This window comes from Myodes glareolus, chromosome 17 (assembly GCF_982192425.1).
Source record: "Myodes glareolus chromosome 17, mMyoGla1.1, whole genome shotgun sequence".
Lineage (NCBI taxonomy): Eukaryota > Metazoa > Chordata > Mammalia > Rodentia > Cricetidae > Myodes > Myodes glareolus.
Window position 1 is genome coordinate 65,787,817 of NC_142042.1, and position 18,724 is coordinate 65,806,540.

Genomic DNA, 18,724 nt, shown 5'->3' on the forward strand with positions numbered 1-18,724 from the left:
CAAACAAAACCTAGCTCTGTAGACCAGATCTGCCTGTCTCTGAGACACTGGATTTCACAGTCCACCTGTCTCTGCCTCCCCAGTGCTGGGATTAAAGGTGCCACCACGCTGGCTTGGACAATTTAACTTCTCTAAGCAACACAAAAATCTGTATAATGTGGTAATAGTAACAGTTTGCTCATGGTTAATTAGCAGACTTGTTTCATTTTGATTTGATTTTTAGAGACACAATCAGTCCATGTGGTTCTTGCTGCTGTCCTAAACTCCCTAGATCAGGCTGGCTTGAACTCAGTCCTCTCTAGACCCTGCTGGCCAGAGGGCAGCGATAAAAGGTGTGGCCAATCACGTGTGGCCTTTAGTTAGTATATTCAAAAACAATGCACGAGTCAGGATACTTGATTTTATTCTTCTTCAATGAAAAAGAAATCAGAATAATACAAAATCGGGAGCTACCCTTCGCCCTGGAAAACAGCACCAACAAAACCATGGTTAACAATGGTTAGCTGTAGTGGCGCAAATATGAACAGGATTTTTTTTTTTTTCCCCGCAGACCGGGCTCCTGTAGTCCACACTTGACCTCAGATTTGCTATGGAGCCCAGGATGATTTTGAATTTATTATTCTCCCGTCTTCGAAGCGCTGCGATTACAGCTTTGAGTCCCCGACAGCACTGCCTGCCCTGTCCTGTTTACAAAATGCTGGAAATTCAATCCAGGGCTTTGTGCATGCTAAGGAAAAAGTCTAACGTCGTACACCCCCAACTCCAAGAAAACATTTGTTAATCAGAGTATATCGTACGGAATCCCAGTTAATGACGTCCTTTATTAAGCTCCTGGCTGGTGTTCACCTCTGCTGTTCCCGTTACACTCCAGCTGTCAAAGCTTAGGAAGAAAATTTTAACCTATGCATTTTTCTTTTGACAGCAGCAAAACCATGAACTCAAAATAGAAGCTAACTCTCTCACCATGGTTATGCACCCGTGACACGAGGAGCCTTGACAGACCTTCTAAAAATGGCAGCCTAAGGCTCAACCCCTTGTAATCTAACAACAAGCAGGACCTTCCCAAGATGGCAGAACAACACGCACTCGTCACTTCCTGTGCCATACCGGATATAAGGAACAGGATTTCCGCTTTCGCTCCTTTCCGGCGGTGACGACCTCCCTACGAGAACATGCCTGTGAGTTCTTTGGCCCAGGTTTCGGCAGAGCACTCGCTCTGGTGTCTGTCCGCCCCTCTCGCGCTACTTGCAGATCATAGCGGGTCCGCACTTACGCCCCACGTTGTCGTAGGATAGTAATTCCGGAGCCGCGGCGGCCGACCGGCCACCCGCGGAGACGGGAGCGGAGAGGAGATAAGATGGCGGCCCAGCTACGCAGACACCAGGGGCGGCGAGGGGAGAGTTCTCCTCGGTGTGTGACACTGGGGACCGTTTTCCACCATCTCTTTTCACCGTCAGCTTCTAAGTCTCTGCGTTTCTGTCCCTCATAGCTCGCAAAGGATCTCCTTCATCCCTCTCCAGAGGAGGAAAAGAGGAAACACAAGAAAAAGCGCCTGGTGCAGAGCCCCAATTCCTACTTTATGGATGTGAAGTGCCCAGGTGAGGAGTGTCTGCTGACTTTGAGCACTCGGGGAAGAACTAACTAGTCCTGGGCTTGTTGTAGTATGGTATTTCCTTAGAACTCAAAAGTAAGACTTGGAGCTCCATCCTAGAATGCGTGCTTAGATTAGCGATAGATACCGCACAGTTTTTGTTACGGAACAGTAAAGGGATGGCAACACGGGAGCAGTGAAAGCAATGACCGTGTTTGTTGATTTGTCTATTTTCAGGATGCTATAAAATCACCACGGTCTTTAGCCATGCACAGACGGTAGTCTTGTGTGTCGGCTGCTCCACTGTCCTCTGTCAGCCTACAGGCGGGAAAGCAAGACTGACAGAAGGTAAGTGGCCTTCATGTTGGGCTTTTGGCCTTTGAATCTTACGGTGACAGGCTCGGAAAGTAGGTATTGCTAGTCACTGTATTGTCTCAAAGCCCTAGTGCTTAAAGTTGAGGGTGGGCTGGTTTTGTTGAAAGCTTTTCAGTTTGGCTCCAAGCGATAGAGTGTGGTGAAAGGGACTTGAATAACTGGAAAGTAGTCAATGGGGCTGAGAACAGAGTCTCAGGAAGGGTCAGTGCAGGCTGTGGTGTAAGTAATACTTTGGACCTATTTCTTCCAGGATGCTCCTTCAGGAGGAAGCAGCACTGAAAAGCACCTGATTCGAGATGAGTGGGAACCATCCCAATAAACACATTTTGGATATATAGTGTTTGTCTTGTTTAACTTGTAGGAAGTTGTGCCTCAAGTATCCCAGGGCAACCAGAAGAGTGGTCCTTTTGGGTCAAGTAAGTGACCAAATACCCAAGAGTTCATTTTGGCATTTGTAGCTAGGTTCACTGGGTGAATTTTAGACCATGGTTTAAAGCTAGTGATACTGTATAATTATAATTGGGCTTGTGTTCTTCTAATGCCTTTCTTGGTATTTACTGTTTTAGGGAAACACTAGTTCTTAGCAGGAAGCATTAGCTGAGTGGTACACGCCTTTAATCCCAGCTCTTGGGAAGTAGAAGCAAGCTTACCTCAGTGAGTTCAAGGTCAGCCTTGTTCTACCAGAACTAGTTCCAGGACAGCTAGAACTATTACACTGAGAAACCCTGTCTGGGGTGGTGGGGGCGTGGGGTGAGGTAGGGTAGGGGGGAACAGGGACAGGAAGCATTGTGCCATACAAAGGTGTGTGACGGTCTTAACATTCAGGGAATGACGATACACACTCAGAAGAAGCAGGCAAATTCAGAACAGCTGGGATTACTGGTGTAGTAGGTGTGTGTAAGACAGGGTCTTACCTAGCTTCAAGTCTTCTGTCGCAGGGGATACCCCCTCCCCTCCAGTGATAGCATATGTAGGTGTGCACCACCATATCAATTTATGTGGTGCTAGGAACAGAAACCCAGGGCTTAGGTGGCCCCAGAAACTTTACAAGACATGACTTTGAATTAAACAAACCATTTAAGATTCTTTATTTATAGCACACAGAAAACTTGTTTTGGAGCTTTAGTGTAAAGTTTGCTACTAGGCTTCTGCAGAATTAGGTGTCTCCTCCACTCTGCAGTGAAGGGATGTGTCCGTATTTAGGTTAGTGCTTTAGACTCCATAACCAGTGTTGTAGCCGACTCTGTACTAGAGGGGGCTGTGGCCTCAGGAAGTGAGGGGGAGAACATGTGGTTGTGTAAGAACCTGGAAGAAAAAGGAAATAGCGAAGGCACGTAAGTGAAGCACATAGCTGAAGCTATGAAAGATGAGGGTGGCGGTTCTTTACCTGGCTGAGGTGTTCCTATAGTTGGTACATAGACAACTGGAATAGTCTGTATCTTGTTCAGGAAGGCATTGTATGCTGGAAAGAGGAAATACCACAAAAAGCTTTATGTGATTTTGATTGCAGGAAGGCCTTGAAGATTAAAGTCCATTCAAAAATGAGATTTAAGGGGCGGCAAGATGATTCAGCCAGCAGACTCTTGACAAGCTTGTCTTAAGTCCCCAGAACCTACACAGTGGAAGGAGAGAACAGACTCCCTCAAGTTGTCTCTGACTTACACACTTGAGTCAGGGCATGATTGTGCTTCCTTCCTCAACCCAAGCAAATATGTAAGAAATAAATAAAATGAGATTTAAGTATTAGTATAAAAGTTTCCAGTTAGTCTGCCTTCCAAAAACACTGCCCTGTGTACTAATACTTGTAATTCCTTAACCAGTACAGTGCAACTATGACATTTGTAGCATATGCTGTAGGTATAAGATAATTCAAGTATATGTATAGATTTAAGATGTATAGATTAAATGGCAATGCTCTTGAATACTGGAAGTTTCAGTAATTGCTATGGGTCCTGGAACTGCCTCTCTGCAGTACTGAAGGGGAGATGCCGACAATACACATCTTAGAGGTATTTTTCTTTGCACTTTTGGCTAAAAGTGCATATGTAGGCAATAGTGCTATCTCTTTTGGTTTGATTTTTTTTTTTTTTTAAGATGGTTTCTCTGTGTAACACAACCCTGACTGTCCTGGAGCTTGCTTTATAGACCAGGCTGCCTGCTTCTTCCCGAGTGCTGGGATTAAAGGTGTGGGCCATCATGCTCAGCAAGTTGACCTTTAGTAGACTAGGCTCACTCAGTGTTAACTATATGATTGGTTGTGAGAGTCAATAGTCTACCATGTAGACTCCTTACCTAGGAAGATGAAAGCAGTTGATGCCAGCACAGCAAAGAGGGTAAATAGGAGGATCTGGTAAGAACCAGCAACATTCTTGAAGACACCTGAATCTTCACAGTGATCTGCATTGCCATAATGGGATGAGATCATATGTTAATAACATTCAGAGGAGATGGTGGCTTTAATCCTAGTGCAGAGACAGCTGGATCTTTTGACTAGTTCAAGGCTACAAAGAAAACAGGGTCCCAGGGTACATGCCCACTTGGGATGATGAAGTAAGAAGACAGTGATATCTCAAATCCCATGCTGCCCTGCAAATGGAATTCAAAACCCAATTCTGGTGTGCCCATGGATATTAGAGGACTTTCTACCATTTTGCCAGCCTGCTGACTCGGTTTCTGACCCTTCTCTCTCACCTGTATGCATGCCATTTTGATCTTTGTCTCAACTGTTGATAATAAAATGTAGGGTTTGCCCCCACACTAAAAAGTTCTAGATGCCATATTGTGAAGAACGACCTTGCTGTCTTGATCCTTCTGTTGCCACCTTCAGTGCTGGGACTGTAGGCAATAGACCACTGTAGGCAATAGACCAATATGTCCAGTTCTCAGGGGTGCAAGCTAGGCAGTAAGCCCAGGGCTTCACACGCTTAGTTTGTACCACATGAATTATACACACTTAGCCAAAGCTTGTTTTCTTTTTCATTGGTTTTTCAGGTGGTTTCTCTGTAACAGCCCTCGTCCTGGCTTTGAACTCAGCTTCTTGCCTCTTCCCCTGCCACCATGCTTGTTTTTTTGTTAGCACATTTGGTCTATATTTGATTATTTCAGAGGCCCTCAGCTCTTAGCATATAATCGTACTCAAGCATGTTCTTTATCCCGGGTTGTTGAAGGTACCATTAGGTGGGGAGATAACTGAAGTAGTGTTTGGTCAAGCACGAGGAACAGGATTTCTCTGCCTACCTCTAGGCATGAGCTACCACTGTGCAGCTAAGAGCTGAGTTTTGTAGACACACAGGCCCATGTGGTTTTCTGTTAAATTCCAGTTGCACATGGCCCAGCCGTCCTAGCCTATACTTCCTTCCAGACAAATGAGAACAGTTGATGATTCCTGGGGTGGCACTGGAGGGTGACTGCTTCAGTCCACATTAGTGTGTGTGCCCTGCCATGAACAACAAACCACTGCAGCAATCTGACCATACCCTGCTATTTATGTAGATAGTTTCTGGATGGGGTCTAAGTAAGATTTGGACATAATGGTACTTGCAGCATTTGCCAGTGCCCACGTGTTATGACTATATTGTGACCTAACACTTGACTTATGCAGGTTTCCCACTCCCGACCCCCGACAGGGTTTCTCTGGAGACCAGGCTGGCCTGGAACTCAAGAGATACTTGCCTCCTTCCCAAGTGCATGGTGGGGATATGAGAAGTCCAACCTTCCTACAGCCCAATACCTGTTACTGTAAAAAGGTGATTGAGTGTAGACTAGGGATCTAGAGGCAGGCGGCCAACCTGGTCTACATAGCAAAATCTGGGCTGGACAAACTGTAAGCCAAAAGTGTGTGTGACGGGCGGGGGGGGGGGGGGACTGGCCATTACCAATGCATTCTTTCCCCATGTAGATTAAAAGTAGTCCTTAGTGCTCACCTGAACCAGATAGGTCTTTGGCTCTGACCACCACGGCCTCATGCTGACTGGTGAGTGTGCAGGAAATGTTAATGAAAACCGGTGAGGACAACTGGAAGGCGGTGAAGTTGACTGCTCTTACTAGGTAGATAACCAGGCCTGTCGTGAGGGTAGAGTGCCTATGGCCAGAGACTGCTAGAAATGGGGAGCTGGAAAAGACCTTGGAGAAAAGAAAATACCACCTGTTTAGAAGAAGATAAGTCGGTGCTGTTTCAGTTAGTACAAGAATTTCCCGGTATCCAGCTGATAAATCACTAGCTTTTTCACCACTTTGGATGCAATGAGAAAGGAACAAGAGCTTGCTTTGCACTCATTTAAAAAGCTGGTCATAGATGGGCGGTGGTGGCTCAAGCCTTTAATCCTACCACTCAGGAGGCAGAGGCTTGCAGATCTCTTGTGTTCAAGGCCAGCCTGCTCTACTATGGAGCCAGTTCCAGGATCCACGTCAGGCTCCAAATCTATAGAGATCCTGTCTCCAGAAAACAAACAAGCAAACAAACAAAAAAAAAAACCCCAAAACCAAAACTGGTCATGGTTGTGCTGCATAGCTTTAATCCTAGCAGAGGCAGCCTGGTTTACACAGCCAGGGCACCAAGAAGCTCTATACTGAAGTAAAAGCTGGCTGTGTGTGCCTATGGCCACAGACAGGATGCCTAAGGCAGGCTCCAGTTCAATGAGGTCATCTCAAAAATCAAGGTGGCTATGTATTGAGTTCCAGGAGGCAGAAGGGTGTCAGAGTTTGAGGCCAACTACATAGCAAGCTCCAGGACTAAGACCTCTACCACCAAAAAGTGGGGGAGGGCTGTAGAGAAGGTTCCTGTGGTTAAGAGTCCCTGTTGTACAATCAGGAGGCCTGGCATTGGGATCCCAGCAACCCCGGCTGAGAGGTACAGGGATAGTTTATTTTCTGGGGCTCATTTTTAGCCTAGTCAAGGAAAGTCATCTTCAAAGAGTGGTGATGAACCTATGGGGTGGCTCAGGTAAAGTTGCCTATTGCCAAACTTGATGCCATGAGTTAGGGACTCATATGACAAAAAGAGAAAAAATGACCCTCCTAAGGTCTCTGACCTCCATATGTGCTGTGTGGCATGGATGTGTCTATATACAAGATAAATAAAAATGTGATTTAAAATGTGGAGAAAGAAAGACAGCTGGAGAGTGACAGTCGCCAGCCCTCTTCTGGCCTCCACACGTGCACGCACACTCTCATCTTGAGGAAAACAAGGTGCAGGTGGGCATGGTGGCACACTTGACTCACCGTGTGTACTCAAGGATGGGGGTAGGTAGGTAGGTGCATGTGTGAGGTCCAGGCCAGCCAGGGCTACATAATGATTTGTCTTCAAAGGTAGTGAGCTAGGAATGGGAGCACACACCTTTAATCCCAATACTTGGAAAGCAGAGGCAGGGTCATCTCCTGAGGCAGAGGCCAGCCTGGTCTAGAGCGAGTTCCAGGATAGACAAGGTTGCACAAAGAAACCCTGTCTTGAGAAACCAAAAATAAGAACATAAAAAACATGGTGAGCAATTGAGGGAGAATTCTGGCCTCCACACTGAGTGTACAAAAGAATAAAATAAATAAAATAAAATAAGCTAAAGGCTGACTTTGAGTGTGCTTTGAGGCGTGGGGGGGGGGGGAGACTTGCCTCTCTTGAGTGCTAGGGTTGGAGACGTGACATGAGGTAGAGGGCCAGCAAGGAGTCAGAAGTCTCATTGTGTAGCTCAGGCTGGCCTGGAACTCCTAGCCTCTTCAATGCTGGAATTATAGGCTCACGACACCGTACCTGCCTTCAGTTTGTTTTGGCAGCATTTATTGGGTTGGAGAGGTAATTTAGCAGTTAAGAGCACTGACTGCTCTCCCAGAGGACCTGGGTTCAATTCCCAGCATCCAAATGGCAGCTCACAAATGTCTGTAAGTCCAGTTCCCGGGCTTTGACACCCTCAGCCACACATACAGGTAAAATACCAATGAACATAAATGTTAAAAAGTAAATAAAATTAACAATGGTCGACAAACTTGTATCCAGCCTTGTGAGGAGAGTTCATTTACCATAAGAGTCTCCAGTGGTTGGCTAGAGACCTGGCTTAAGAGGTTAAGAACATGTGATGCACACAGAGAGACATACATGGTTAAAAATAAAAATTTATCTCCAAGTATTTAAACTATTTTCCAGCGGTAACTTTAAAAGAAGGCATCAGGTTCCCTAGAGTTGGCGTTTCAGGGATTCTGAGCCCTTTGATGTGGGTTCCAGCAGCTAAACTCATCTGCGAGAACGACCTGTGTTCCTAACTGTTGAGCCATCTCTACAGCCCCCACAGTAACTTTAATTAGGCACAGTAACATTTTACTCTTGGAATGAGAATGAAAAGTCTTTTCAAACCCCTTGTCTTTCAGTCATGCATGGTAGTGCATGTCCAGTGGTCCCCAAGCTTGGAAGATAGGCGGTACACGGTTTCAAGGTAGCCTGGGTTACACTGTCTGAAAAGCAAAACTGAGGACTAGGGATATTCAGTTGGTAGAGTCCTTGTGCTTGCCACATGCACATGGTCCATGGTTGAGTTCTCATGACCACACAAACACTGGTTAGCGGTACACGTCTTAATTGTAGCACTTGGAAGGCAGGAGGCCAATCTTGAGTATACAGGGAGACTTCACTGCTAGCCTAATGAAAGTATGTTGGAAAAAAAGCACAACCTAGACACCCGTCCCCAGTACTGCTGTTACCTCTAGACTCTCAAGAACTCTTTCCACTCCAAGGACTCTGAGTTCTCCAATGTCTTTGTGGCTAATAACCAACTCTGACTGGTTCATGTAAAAACCAGGGATGAAAGGAATGAGGATTCTCTGCATTCCATTCTTGCTGCGTTCACTGACCAAAGTTGCCCACCCATATACCGAGGTGTCGGCCACACTTAGGGCTTGGCGCAGTTCCTCTGAATTCTGTCGAACCTTGATTAGGCAGACATAGACCCCTAAAAAAAGAAAGACAGCAGGAAGGCTGAGAGACTCTACTAAGATAACCAAGGTAAGGTAGAAGAACTTACCTTGTGAACTCAGTTCAGTTTAAGGGTACACTGTTGACCATTATGGGGAAAATACCAAGAAGGAAAACTGTCCTGAGGGAGCACAGCAGTGCTGGTCCCAGAAAGTCAGCACTCAGTGAATGGCCAAACAGCTAAAAAGTGCAGAGGAGGCCGAATGGAGGCAAAGCCTCGAGGACACCGCTTCCCTAGCTCCCCTTGGTTGCTGGTCCAGTGCCTTTCTATCTGAATTTTGTTCTGGAACTTTCTAAAGTGTACAGCTTTAGTGTGATGGAACCTTCCTTCAGTGCTTGTCCATTAGCCATGCCATTCAAGCTGCAAGGCCTCAATTCCGAGCTCAGATACTGTAGCATTAGCCTGCCTTTCCTTCCCTACTTCTCCCTCTCCCCTGCTTTCCTGCCCCCCACAGTTGTGTTCGCAGTATTTGAATTAGGCCTGCCACATGCCAGGTGATCTCTCCCACTGAGCATCCCCAGCCTTTTTACGTTCTAGTTTGAACACAGTTACACCAGACTTCCCAGATAAACTTGAATTTATTTTGTAGACTAGGCAGGCCTTGACTTTGTGATCCTCCTGCCTCAGTTCTTCCAAGTATTAGGATTACAGGTTTATGCCCTAAGGCCTAGCAGAATCCTCTCGCTTTATGTTCATTTATATCAAGTCATCTGAATGCTATACTGTTAATGACATTTGTTTGGAATACTCCGACACGGCGATGCATGCTGGAGATAAAGAATAGCCCAGGCGAGATGGCCCACGCCTCTAATCCCAGCACTCAGGCCAGCCTAGCCTGAGTGAGTTCCAGGCTATCCAGAGCTACACAGTGAGACACTGTCTCAAAACAAAACACAGTGAGACAATCTAACCTTTCCTAGAGCAGGAACAAAAAAGAAAAAGGTAACTTATGGGGGCACAGCGTGCAGTCCTAGCTCTCCATAGGTGGAGGCATCAGCTCAAGGTTGTTCTTGGTTGAGACCAGCCCGAAACAGAAAACAGCCCTTTGTTGGACAGTTGAGAAAGGCTCTAGAGGTAGAGGAAACGCAAATAAGCCGTCACCACCGGAGGGCGACAGTTGTAGAAATGGCAAAAGGAAGCTGCTGAGCCGCTGGATCCTACCTCTCTCCATGCTGAACTCGGAATGGATGTGGAAGACTTTACTTGCTGGGATGTCTAGTAAAGTGTTACTGAACTGCACGTGGCATAGCACGAGTGTCTCGGGAAGAAGAACATTTGCAACAGCGGAAGCCTGACTTGGGGTACAGGACCCTGAGAAGAAGAGAGTTAAATAACCGTTATCAACATAGGTTGTAGAAGGAGAAATTATGGGGACTGGAGGGAGAACCCAGTGCTTAAGAGCATTTGTTCCTATAGAGGACTGTTGGGGAATAATGGTTTTTCTTCCTTTCTCCCTTCCTCCCTTCCTCCCTCCTTCCCTCTCTCCCTCTCTTTCTTTCTTTCCTCTTTCTTTGTTATGTTTTTGTTTTTCGAGACAAGGTTTCTCTGTAGCTTTGAAGCCTGTTCTGTAACCAGCTTTTGTAGACCAGGCTGGCCTCAAACTCATAGAGATCCACCTGCCTCTGCCTCCCAAGTGCTGGGATTAAAGGTGTGTGCCACCACTGCCGGACTTGTGGAATAATGTTTTTGTGCACTGTGAAGATATGTCACTCAGATTGGTTTAATAAAAAGTTTAACAGCCAATAGGTAGGCAGGATTTTCAGGGCAGAGAGGATGCTGGGAAGAAGGGCAGAGACTGGGATGTAACATAAACGTAACATGTAGGAGATGGGGTGTAAAAAGCCGTGAGACTCATGGCAGTACATAAATCAATAGAAATGCGTTAATTTAAATTCTAAGAGTTAGCTAAAAAACAAGCCTAAGTTATTGGCCAAGCTCCCATAATTAATAAAAAGTATCTGGCTTGTGATTTGGAAGCTGGCTGGCAGGACAGAGAAAGATTAGCTACAGAGGACCTGAGTTCAGTTCCCACTGTGGGCAGCTCACAGCCGTCTGTAACTCAAGTTCTAGGGTATTTGACACCCTTGTATGGTCTTTAAGGAAACCTGAACACAAGGTAGTCACACAGATATGAATAAAAATCTTTTAAAAAGAAACCTAACATGACATCAGTGCCAGAGATGTGTCTGCTTCTGCCCCCTAAGTGCTAGGATTAAAGGCGTGTACCACACCGCCTGACTATAAAAATCTAAACCTTAATCCAGTCATAATTTTTGAAATCTCATTGATTTCAGTTTCTGTGCCAGGGTGGAGTTAAGGACTAGAGCAGTGGTTCTCAATCTTCCCAGTGCTGCAGCCCTTTAAGTACAGGTCCTCATGTGGTGAGCCCCCATCCTAAAATTATTTTTGTTGCTACTTCATAACTGTAATTCTGCTACTGTTGTAGCAATTGTACTACAATTTTACTACAATTTTACAATTGTACTACAATTGTTGTACTGTTGTAGCAATTGTAGAATCAATTGTAGTGTAGATTACCTGTGTTTTCCTCTGCTCTCAGGTGACCCCAAGGAGGTCCAGCTCCCAGGCTGAGAACCACTGGGTTAGAGAGATGGCTCAACATAAGCTATTGCTCTTCTAGAGGACCAAGTTTAGTTCCAAGCACCCATGTCAGGTGTCTGGCCACCAAGGGCACCTGCACCCATGTGCATATCCCCATATACCTACACATAATTAAAAATAATAAAAACCTTTATAAAAATTGGAGTCAATTTTGAAGTAAAAATGGATTCTTTTGTTGTCTTTTTTTTTTTTTTTTTGAGACAGGCTTCCTCTGTGTAACACTCCTAGCTGTCCTGAAACTAGTTCTTGTAGACCAGGCTGGCCTCAAACTCACAGAGATTCCCCTGCCTTCCTGCTTCTGCTTCCTGAGTGCTGGGATTAAAGGTGTGCGCCACCACCACCCAGCTGTTGTTTTAGTTTTTTGAGAGAATAGTGTGTCCTTGAACATGCTTCAAAGGTTGTATCTTAGCTTTTCACATGTTAGCATTATAGGTAGGTGCTACTATGCACAGTCAATGAAAAATATTAATCTAAAGGAGTAAAATAACTGAGGGACACAGAGGAAGATGGACATAATCAGGAGACCTGCAGAGAGGTTCCTTACCTTTAAGGTTGACATCATTTCTGCCGGTGCTGATGAAGAGTTTGAACACAGTTGCGTTGGGGGTATTTGTGAGGTAAGTCTTGAGGTCATAGTTGAATGTTAATCTTGACGAAGCATTGACTACCACCTGTCAGCAAACCAAAAGGAGAGCTGGTTCCCTCCATCCTTACCCCCAATAACTTATTTCAACCAAGAGTATCTATTTCATATAACTACAAATTGGCATTCTGATTATTTGAGAAACAAACAAACAAAAAAATTGCATAGGCAGACTTTTCTTTCCTGTTCACCAGTTCCCAAATTACCAATATGTGGGCGGTGGTGGTGCACTCCTTTAACCCTAGCACTGGGAGGCAGAGGCAGGAGGATCTCTGTGAGTTCGAGGCCAGCCTGGTCTACAGGAGCTAGTTCCAGGACAGGCTCTAAAACTAAAGTGAAACCCTGTCTCAAAAAACCAACCAACCAACCAACCAACTAACCAAACAACCAACCAAACAAAAACCCCCAAATAACCAATATGGAGACTTAATATTAATTATAGATATTTGGCTGATAGCCAGGCTTATTACTAACTAGCCCTTACAACTTAAATTAACCCATTTTTATTAATATCTGTGCTGTCACATGGCTCATGGCTTATTACCTCATTTTATACATGTCTTGCTTCCTTTCCATCTGGCAGGTGACCCTGACTCTGCCCTTCTTTTTCACAGCATCCTTCTAGTCTGTTTCTCCTGCCCAATCGCTTCCTGCCCAGCTATATGTCAGTTAGCTCTTTATAACCAATGAGAGTAGTACATATTTACAGTGTACAAAGATTGTTCCACAGCATTTCCCCCTTTTGCTTAATTAAAAAAGATTGTAACTTCAACATAGTAAAATTATATAAAAACAGTTATTAATTAGAAAAAAATGTGGAATATTTTAAAAAAATTTTGGAATATTTCTTACATTATATGAATATATGTCGTTGTGATTGGTTTAATAAAGAAGCCGACTGACCAGTTGCTGAATGGGTGGTATTAAGCAGGAGAACCACACTGAGAATGCTGGCAGAGGAGTGGTGAGTAGACCCAGAACAAAGCAAGATGGGCATGCCATAATGAGAAAAGGTATTAAAGTCACATGGCAAAGCATAGGTAAGAAATATGGGTTAATTTAAATGTAAGAGTTAGCTATTCATTAGCCTGAGTTATTGGCCAACCAGTTATAATTAATATTAAGTCTCTGTGTGGTTACTTAGGAGCTGTTTGTGGGACAGAAGCTTCTGTCTACAAATTCATTTACTTGTGAAATGACTTTTAAATTTTTTAAAAAAGATTTATTTATTTATTATGTATACAACTTTCTGCCTCTACGTATGCCCACACGCCAGAGGAGGGTTCCAGATCTCATTACAGATGGTTGTGAGCCACCATGTGGTTGCTGGGAATTGAACTTAGGATCTCTGGAAGAGCAGATTTTTTTTTTTTTAATTTTGAGACAGGGTCTTGGATATAAAAAGACTAGCCAGAATCTCTTCATAGCTTAAGATGACCTTGAATTTCTGATCTTCCAGCCTCCACCTCCACATCTCCAGTGCTGAGATTAAAGACACACCTGGTTTATGTGGTGGGAATTGAACCCAGGAATTCATGCATGTTATAAAGTGTACTTCCGGCCTAGCATGTTTCTGCATGTATAACCTATAAGTGAAACCATGCTGGTCCTTTCAGCTGCGGTGCACTTAGCTGTACCTCTCGAAATGTCTTCACAACTCCAGGGATGTCATGAAAGATGGTTGCAGTTCCTGGGCTCCTAGCCACTCCCACTCCAGTGGCTGTGTCTGTCTGTATAACATTGTTGGGAGAAATCATCCACAGCCCAGGCTCACCTGAGAAAAGACAAGAACGTGCCTGGCTGCAATTTTCTATATAAATTAATAAATTACTTCATTCAAAGTCTCAATCAGTAGGCACTCATGACCACTCTTTATCAAGAATGTAAGCAGCTTTCCTGACTGTCTGTTTTACCTGACACCTACCAGATTTCTGATCCTAACGTAGCCCTTCTGCTTCCTCATCTTTACTAGTATGCACTTGGTTGACTCTCAAAATTCCAAAATGCAAAACTGAAGGATGGGCCTGGCACAAACCCAACTAAAAAGCCTTACCTCTGCAGCCTGCAAGCCAGCACGCAAAGGCACTTGCTGTGAAGCCAGACAGCCTGAGCTAATCTCCAGGACCCACATGGTGGGAGAGAAGACTGGTATCTGACCTTCATATGTGTATCATGAAATGTGTGCCCCATGCCCTTCATACGTGTATCATGACGCGTGCCCCATGTTCTTCATATATGTATCATGACATGTGTGCCCCATGACCTTCATATGTGTATAATGACATGTGTGCCCCCGTGTCCTTCATATGTGTATCATGCCATGTGTGCCCCCATGCCCTTCATATGCATATCATGACATGTGTGCCCCCATGCCCCTTTTTTAAACATTTGGATTTTCGAGACAGGGTTTCTCTGTAGCTTTGGAGCCTGTCCTGGAACTAGCTCTTGTAGACCAGGTTGACCTCGAACTCACAGAGATCCACCTGCCTCTGCCTCCCGAGTGCTGGGATTAAAGGCGTGCGCCATCACTGCCCAGCTCCCCATGCCCTTCACATGTGTATCATGACATATGTGCTCCATGTCCTTCATATGTGTATCATGACATGTGTGTCCCCATGACCAGAAATGCTTAAAGATAAAGTTTGCTTCATCCAAGAGGTTTCTAACTGTGGAAGTATAACTTTCATTACTGGCTTTGAAGCCAGCTTAGCTCACAGACCTTAGAGTATACATTGGTCATCGCAAGTCAGCTCCAAGACTGATTAGAACTGCCTTTGTAGCCACCTTTAATCCCAGCACTTGAGAGGCACAGGTGGATCTCAATGAGTCTGACCCCAGCCTGGTCTACAGAGAGAGTTCCAGGATAGCCAGAGCTGTTACACAGAGAAACCCTGTCTCAAAAAAACAAAACAAAACAAAAAAACCCCAAAAAGATAACTACCTTTGTAACAGCTATAAACCATGTAGTGTGTGTTAGGATTAGTTCCAGTGTCGTCACGTAACTCAGCACGTAACCATAGTTCCCAGAAAAGAGACAAAAGTCCTTCATAGCCCTAGACCCTCCTCCCCCAATGAGTTAGTCATATGTGAATGGTTTCAGGATGCAGAAATTCTTCCCTGGGAAGACAGATACTTCCTTATAGGCTACCAGTGACAAACCAAATCAAAGTCCAACTTGGGAAACTATTAAGTTTATTGGGCTTTATTATAGAGCACAGTTAAGGGGTTACAGGAGTATGGGTGAACCCAAAGCTACCACACTACTGGTAAGTCTCACCCCACCATAACTGCACAGATGGAGTCCCTCCTTCAGTTAGACTTACACACCATGTCTGTGCTCTAGCACCTCCCAAGACTAGGGGGTTGTATGCAATTAGAACAGAAGCACATGTAGCTAACTGAGAGGCACAAAAGGCTGAGAGGGTCCTGCGATCCTCTCCATCCTTCCTTCTACGAGGCGACACCAGCAATGAGCAGGCCTGATCTCGGGGTCTACTAGTGGTCCCATGCCCTGATGCGCATGACAGCTGTATATGGAGAACAGTGCTCCACACAGATGACTAGTAGCAATACATGTATGCCATTGGGACATATTTCCTGTAAAGTCAAAGAATTCACATTTTCTTGCCAAGGATAAATTTACTTTTTATTTTTGAGTGCTAGGGTTTCAAACTAAGAACATTTTTCTATCATTTTAATTGAATTTAATAGAACTTTTTCTAACAGAATTGTTTTCTTGATCAGAATAGCTTAGGTCTGGCAAAATGGCTGGGCTCAAATGGTACAAGGGCTTGTGTGCAAGCCTGGTGATCTGAGTTTGATCCCCTGAATCCTCAGAGGAAGGAGAGAACCAATTCCATAAAGCTGTCCTCTGACCTTCACACGTGTGCCACGGCACATGCACCACACACGTCACACACGTGCGCGCGCACATACACACACACACACCCCACAGACTGACACATTAATCTACTGGACATTAGATTAGGCCTTGGCTGCTGCCTCAGAGAACAGCGTATTAATACTTGTGTCCAGAACTGAAGCCTCATTGCATTTTGTTCTTTCTTGTATTTCATCTACATTTATAAGTTTAAATTTTAAATATTTTTATATGTTCTGCCTATATGCACACATGTACCCTACATGTGTGCCTGCAGCTGTGGAGGTACGAAGAGGGAGTACACAGATGGCTGTGAGCCACCATGTGTATGGTGGGCATCGAACCCAGGTCCTCTCAGGAAGAAGTGCCCTCACCATGGAAGCATCTCTCTGGTCCAACTTTTATTATTCTTCACCTAGCAGTTAGTTACCTTCCTTCAAAGGCTGAGATGACAGTGCTCCAGATTATGTCCATTATAGAACACAAAGTTGTCTTCAGTAGGCAGATGATAAGTGATACAAGTCAACTTCTAATTGGCTATCAGTAGGCAGATGATAAGTGATACAAGTCAACTTCTAATTGGCTATTGAGAAAATGGTCATCCAGTTGGGAATTATCAGCTAACATAACAATCACTTTGGGGCCATCAAGATGGCTTAGCAGGCAAGGGGTCCTGCTACTAAGTCTGATGACCTGAGTTCAATCCCTAGGGCCCCACTGGTAAAAGATGAGAACTAACTCATCCACGTTCTTTGTTCCCACACACAAATAAATAAAATGTCATAAGAAATCAAAAATAAGCAAGGCAGTGGTGGTGCACGCCTTTAATTTCAGCACTTGGGAGACCGAGACAGGCAGATCTCTGTGAGTTCAAGGCCAGCCTGGTCTACAAAGTGAATAGGACAAGCTCCAAAGACACAGAGAAAACCTGCCTTGAAAAACCAAAAAAAGAAAAAAAAAAGAATCAAAATAAAATAAATGATTTTTTGGGGGTGGGGGTAAGGGTCTTACTATGTAGCCCTGCATAACCTGGTACTGGTTATAAGATGAGACTAGTTGGGTGGTGGTGGCGCACATCTTTAATCCCAACACTTGGGAGGCAGAGGCAGGTGGATCTTTGTGAGTTCGAGGCCAGCCTGGTCTATGAGAGCTAGTTCCAGGACAGGCTCCAAAGCTACAGAGAAACCTTGTCTTGAAAAACAAACAAACAACAACAACAACAACAACAAATCAGGCTACCCTCAAACTCACAAAGATCCGCCTTCCTCTGCCTCCCCAGTGCTGGGATATGTCTTTTGTGTGGTTAAGAAGAGGCGCACCTACCATGCTGATTGACGAGGTGAGTGCTGAAGCAGATGACATCGCCAACAAAGGTAAGATTGGTGTCTGGCTCAATGGCATGTTCTACAGCAACAGGAATATAATCCGCCATGCCAGGATGCCGCTGGTCCCAGAGCCCCACAACCGTCACCCCTCTGTTCACAGCCTGGGCCATGTATGTATAGTTTCTGTTTCCTGGTCCAATAAGCAGCAAGTCATCTCTAAGAATGACACAAAAGGCAGGAGTGTCTGAAAAGGACAGCTGAGCATGTAACTCGGTGGTGGGTTGTTTAGCCGGCATGCAGAAGGCCCTGGCTGCCAGTGAAAAGTCTCACTCCTGTGTGCCCAGCGTCCATGCTGCCAAGTTCTAAGCCAGTTTGGGCTACATAGTGAGTACTAGGCTAGCCAGAGCAACAAACAGACAAACAATATCTGTAATATCTGTAAAGAGATACTACAATGAGCCGGGCAGTGGTGACACATGTCTTTAATCCCAGCACTCGGGAGACTGAGGCAGGTGGATTTCCGAGTTCGAGGCTTACAGAGCAAGTTCTAGGACAGGCTCCAAAGCTACAGAGAAATCCTGTCTCAGAGAGAGAGAGAGAGAGACACAGACAGACAGACAGAGAAAGAGAGAGAGAGAGAGAAGAGAGAGAGAGAGAACATTGGAAAACATTGAGGGAAGAGACCCAATCACGAATTTGTTTAAAGTTTCTAATTCTTGGGGCCTGAGAGATGGCTCAGAGGTTAAGAGTACTGACTGCTCTTCCAGAGGTCCTGAGTTCAATTCCCAGCACCCACATGGTGTAGAATGAGATCTGGTGCCCTCTTCTGGCATTCAGGCATACATGCAGACAGAGCACCGTATTCACAATAAACAAATCATTAAAATTTTTTAAAAATTTCTTCGTGCGTGATGGGCACACATGTGCCACAGCACATGCGTGGCAGCTGGAGGACAGCTTTTGAAGGATCAGTTCTGTCCTTGATCTATGATTTGGGACCATCAGGACTCAGGTCATCAGGTTTGGCAGCCAGTGCCTGCTGAGTCACCTCCCTGGCCCTGTTTCCTGAGGATTTTTTTTCCTCATGAAATCCAGGCTTTCCATGCTCCTGTATGTAGCTCAGGATGACTTTAGATTTCTGATCCTCCTGCCTCTACCTCTCCATGCCTAGTTCTTTATGTTGTTTGGTTTTTCTTGAGAGTTTTATTATGTGACCCAGTCTGGTCTCAATCCTTCGGTTTTAACCTTCTAAATGAGAAAGGGTTCTCTGTAGCTTTTGAACCTGTCTTAGAACTCTCTCTGTAGACCAGGCTGGCCCAGAACTCAAAGAGA

General features: G+C 44.9%; 2 protein-coding genes across 2 annotated transcripts in view; one reads left to right on the plus strand and one right to left on the minus strand.

The window, feature by feature from the left end:
• The first annotated feature begins 1,044 nt into the window (after positions 1-1,044).
• Positions 1,045-3,720, plus strand: Rps27 (ribosomal protein S27). The gene is made up of 5 exons (XM_048456137.3): positions 1,045-1,178; positions 1,490-1,598; positions 1,829-1,939; positions 2,217-2,382; positions 3,477-3,720. The coding sequence occupies exons 1-4, from the start codon at positions 1,173-1,175 to the stop codon at positions 2,243-2,245; spliced, it is 255 nt and encodes an 84-aa protein (XP_048312094.1). The 5' UTR covers positions 1,045-1,172; the 3' UTR covers positions 2,246-2,382; positions 3,477-3,720.
• Positions 3,031-18,724, minus strand: part of Nup210l (nucleoporin 210 like) — a 91,775-nt gene continuing 76,081 nt past the window's right edge. The window contains exons 32-40 of the mRNA XM_087897331.1: positions 17,391-17,608; positions 13,825-13,961; positions 12,089-12,215; positions 10,084-10,233; positions 8,651-8,898; positions 5,890-6,088; positions 4,259-4,363; positions 3,354-3,428; positions 3,031-3,271 (exon numbers count right to left, since the gene is read on the minus strand). Of these exons, the coding sequence (XP_087753457.1) occupies positions 3,171-3,271; positions 3,354-3,428; positions 4,259-4,363; positions 5,890-6,088; positions 8,651-8,898; positions 10,084-10,233; positions 12,089-12,215; positions 13,825-13,961; positions 17,391-17,608 (1,360 nt within the window). The 3' untranslated portion in view covers positions 3,031-3,170. The remainder of the gene's footprint in view (positions 3,272-3,353; positions 3,429-4,258; positions 4,364-5,889; positions 6,089-8,650; positions 8,899-10,083; positions 10,234-12,088; positions 12,216-13,824; positions 13,962-17,390; positions 17,609-18,724) is intronic.

What these genes read in the sequence shown, in the direction of transcription:
- Rps27 (XM_048456137.3), top strand. An exon ending in TATGGATGTGAAGTGCCCAG is followed by an intron (nt 1,599 to 1,828) that starts GTGAGGAGTGTC and finishes GTCTATTTTCAG; the next exon opens with GATGCTATAAAATCACCACG. An exon ending in GAAAGCAAGACTGACAGAAG is followed by an intron (nt 1,940 to 2,216) that starts GTAAGTGGCCTT and finishes TATTTCTTCCAG; the next exon opens with GATGCTCCTTCAGGAGGAAG.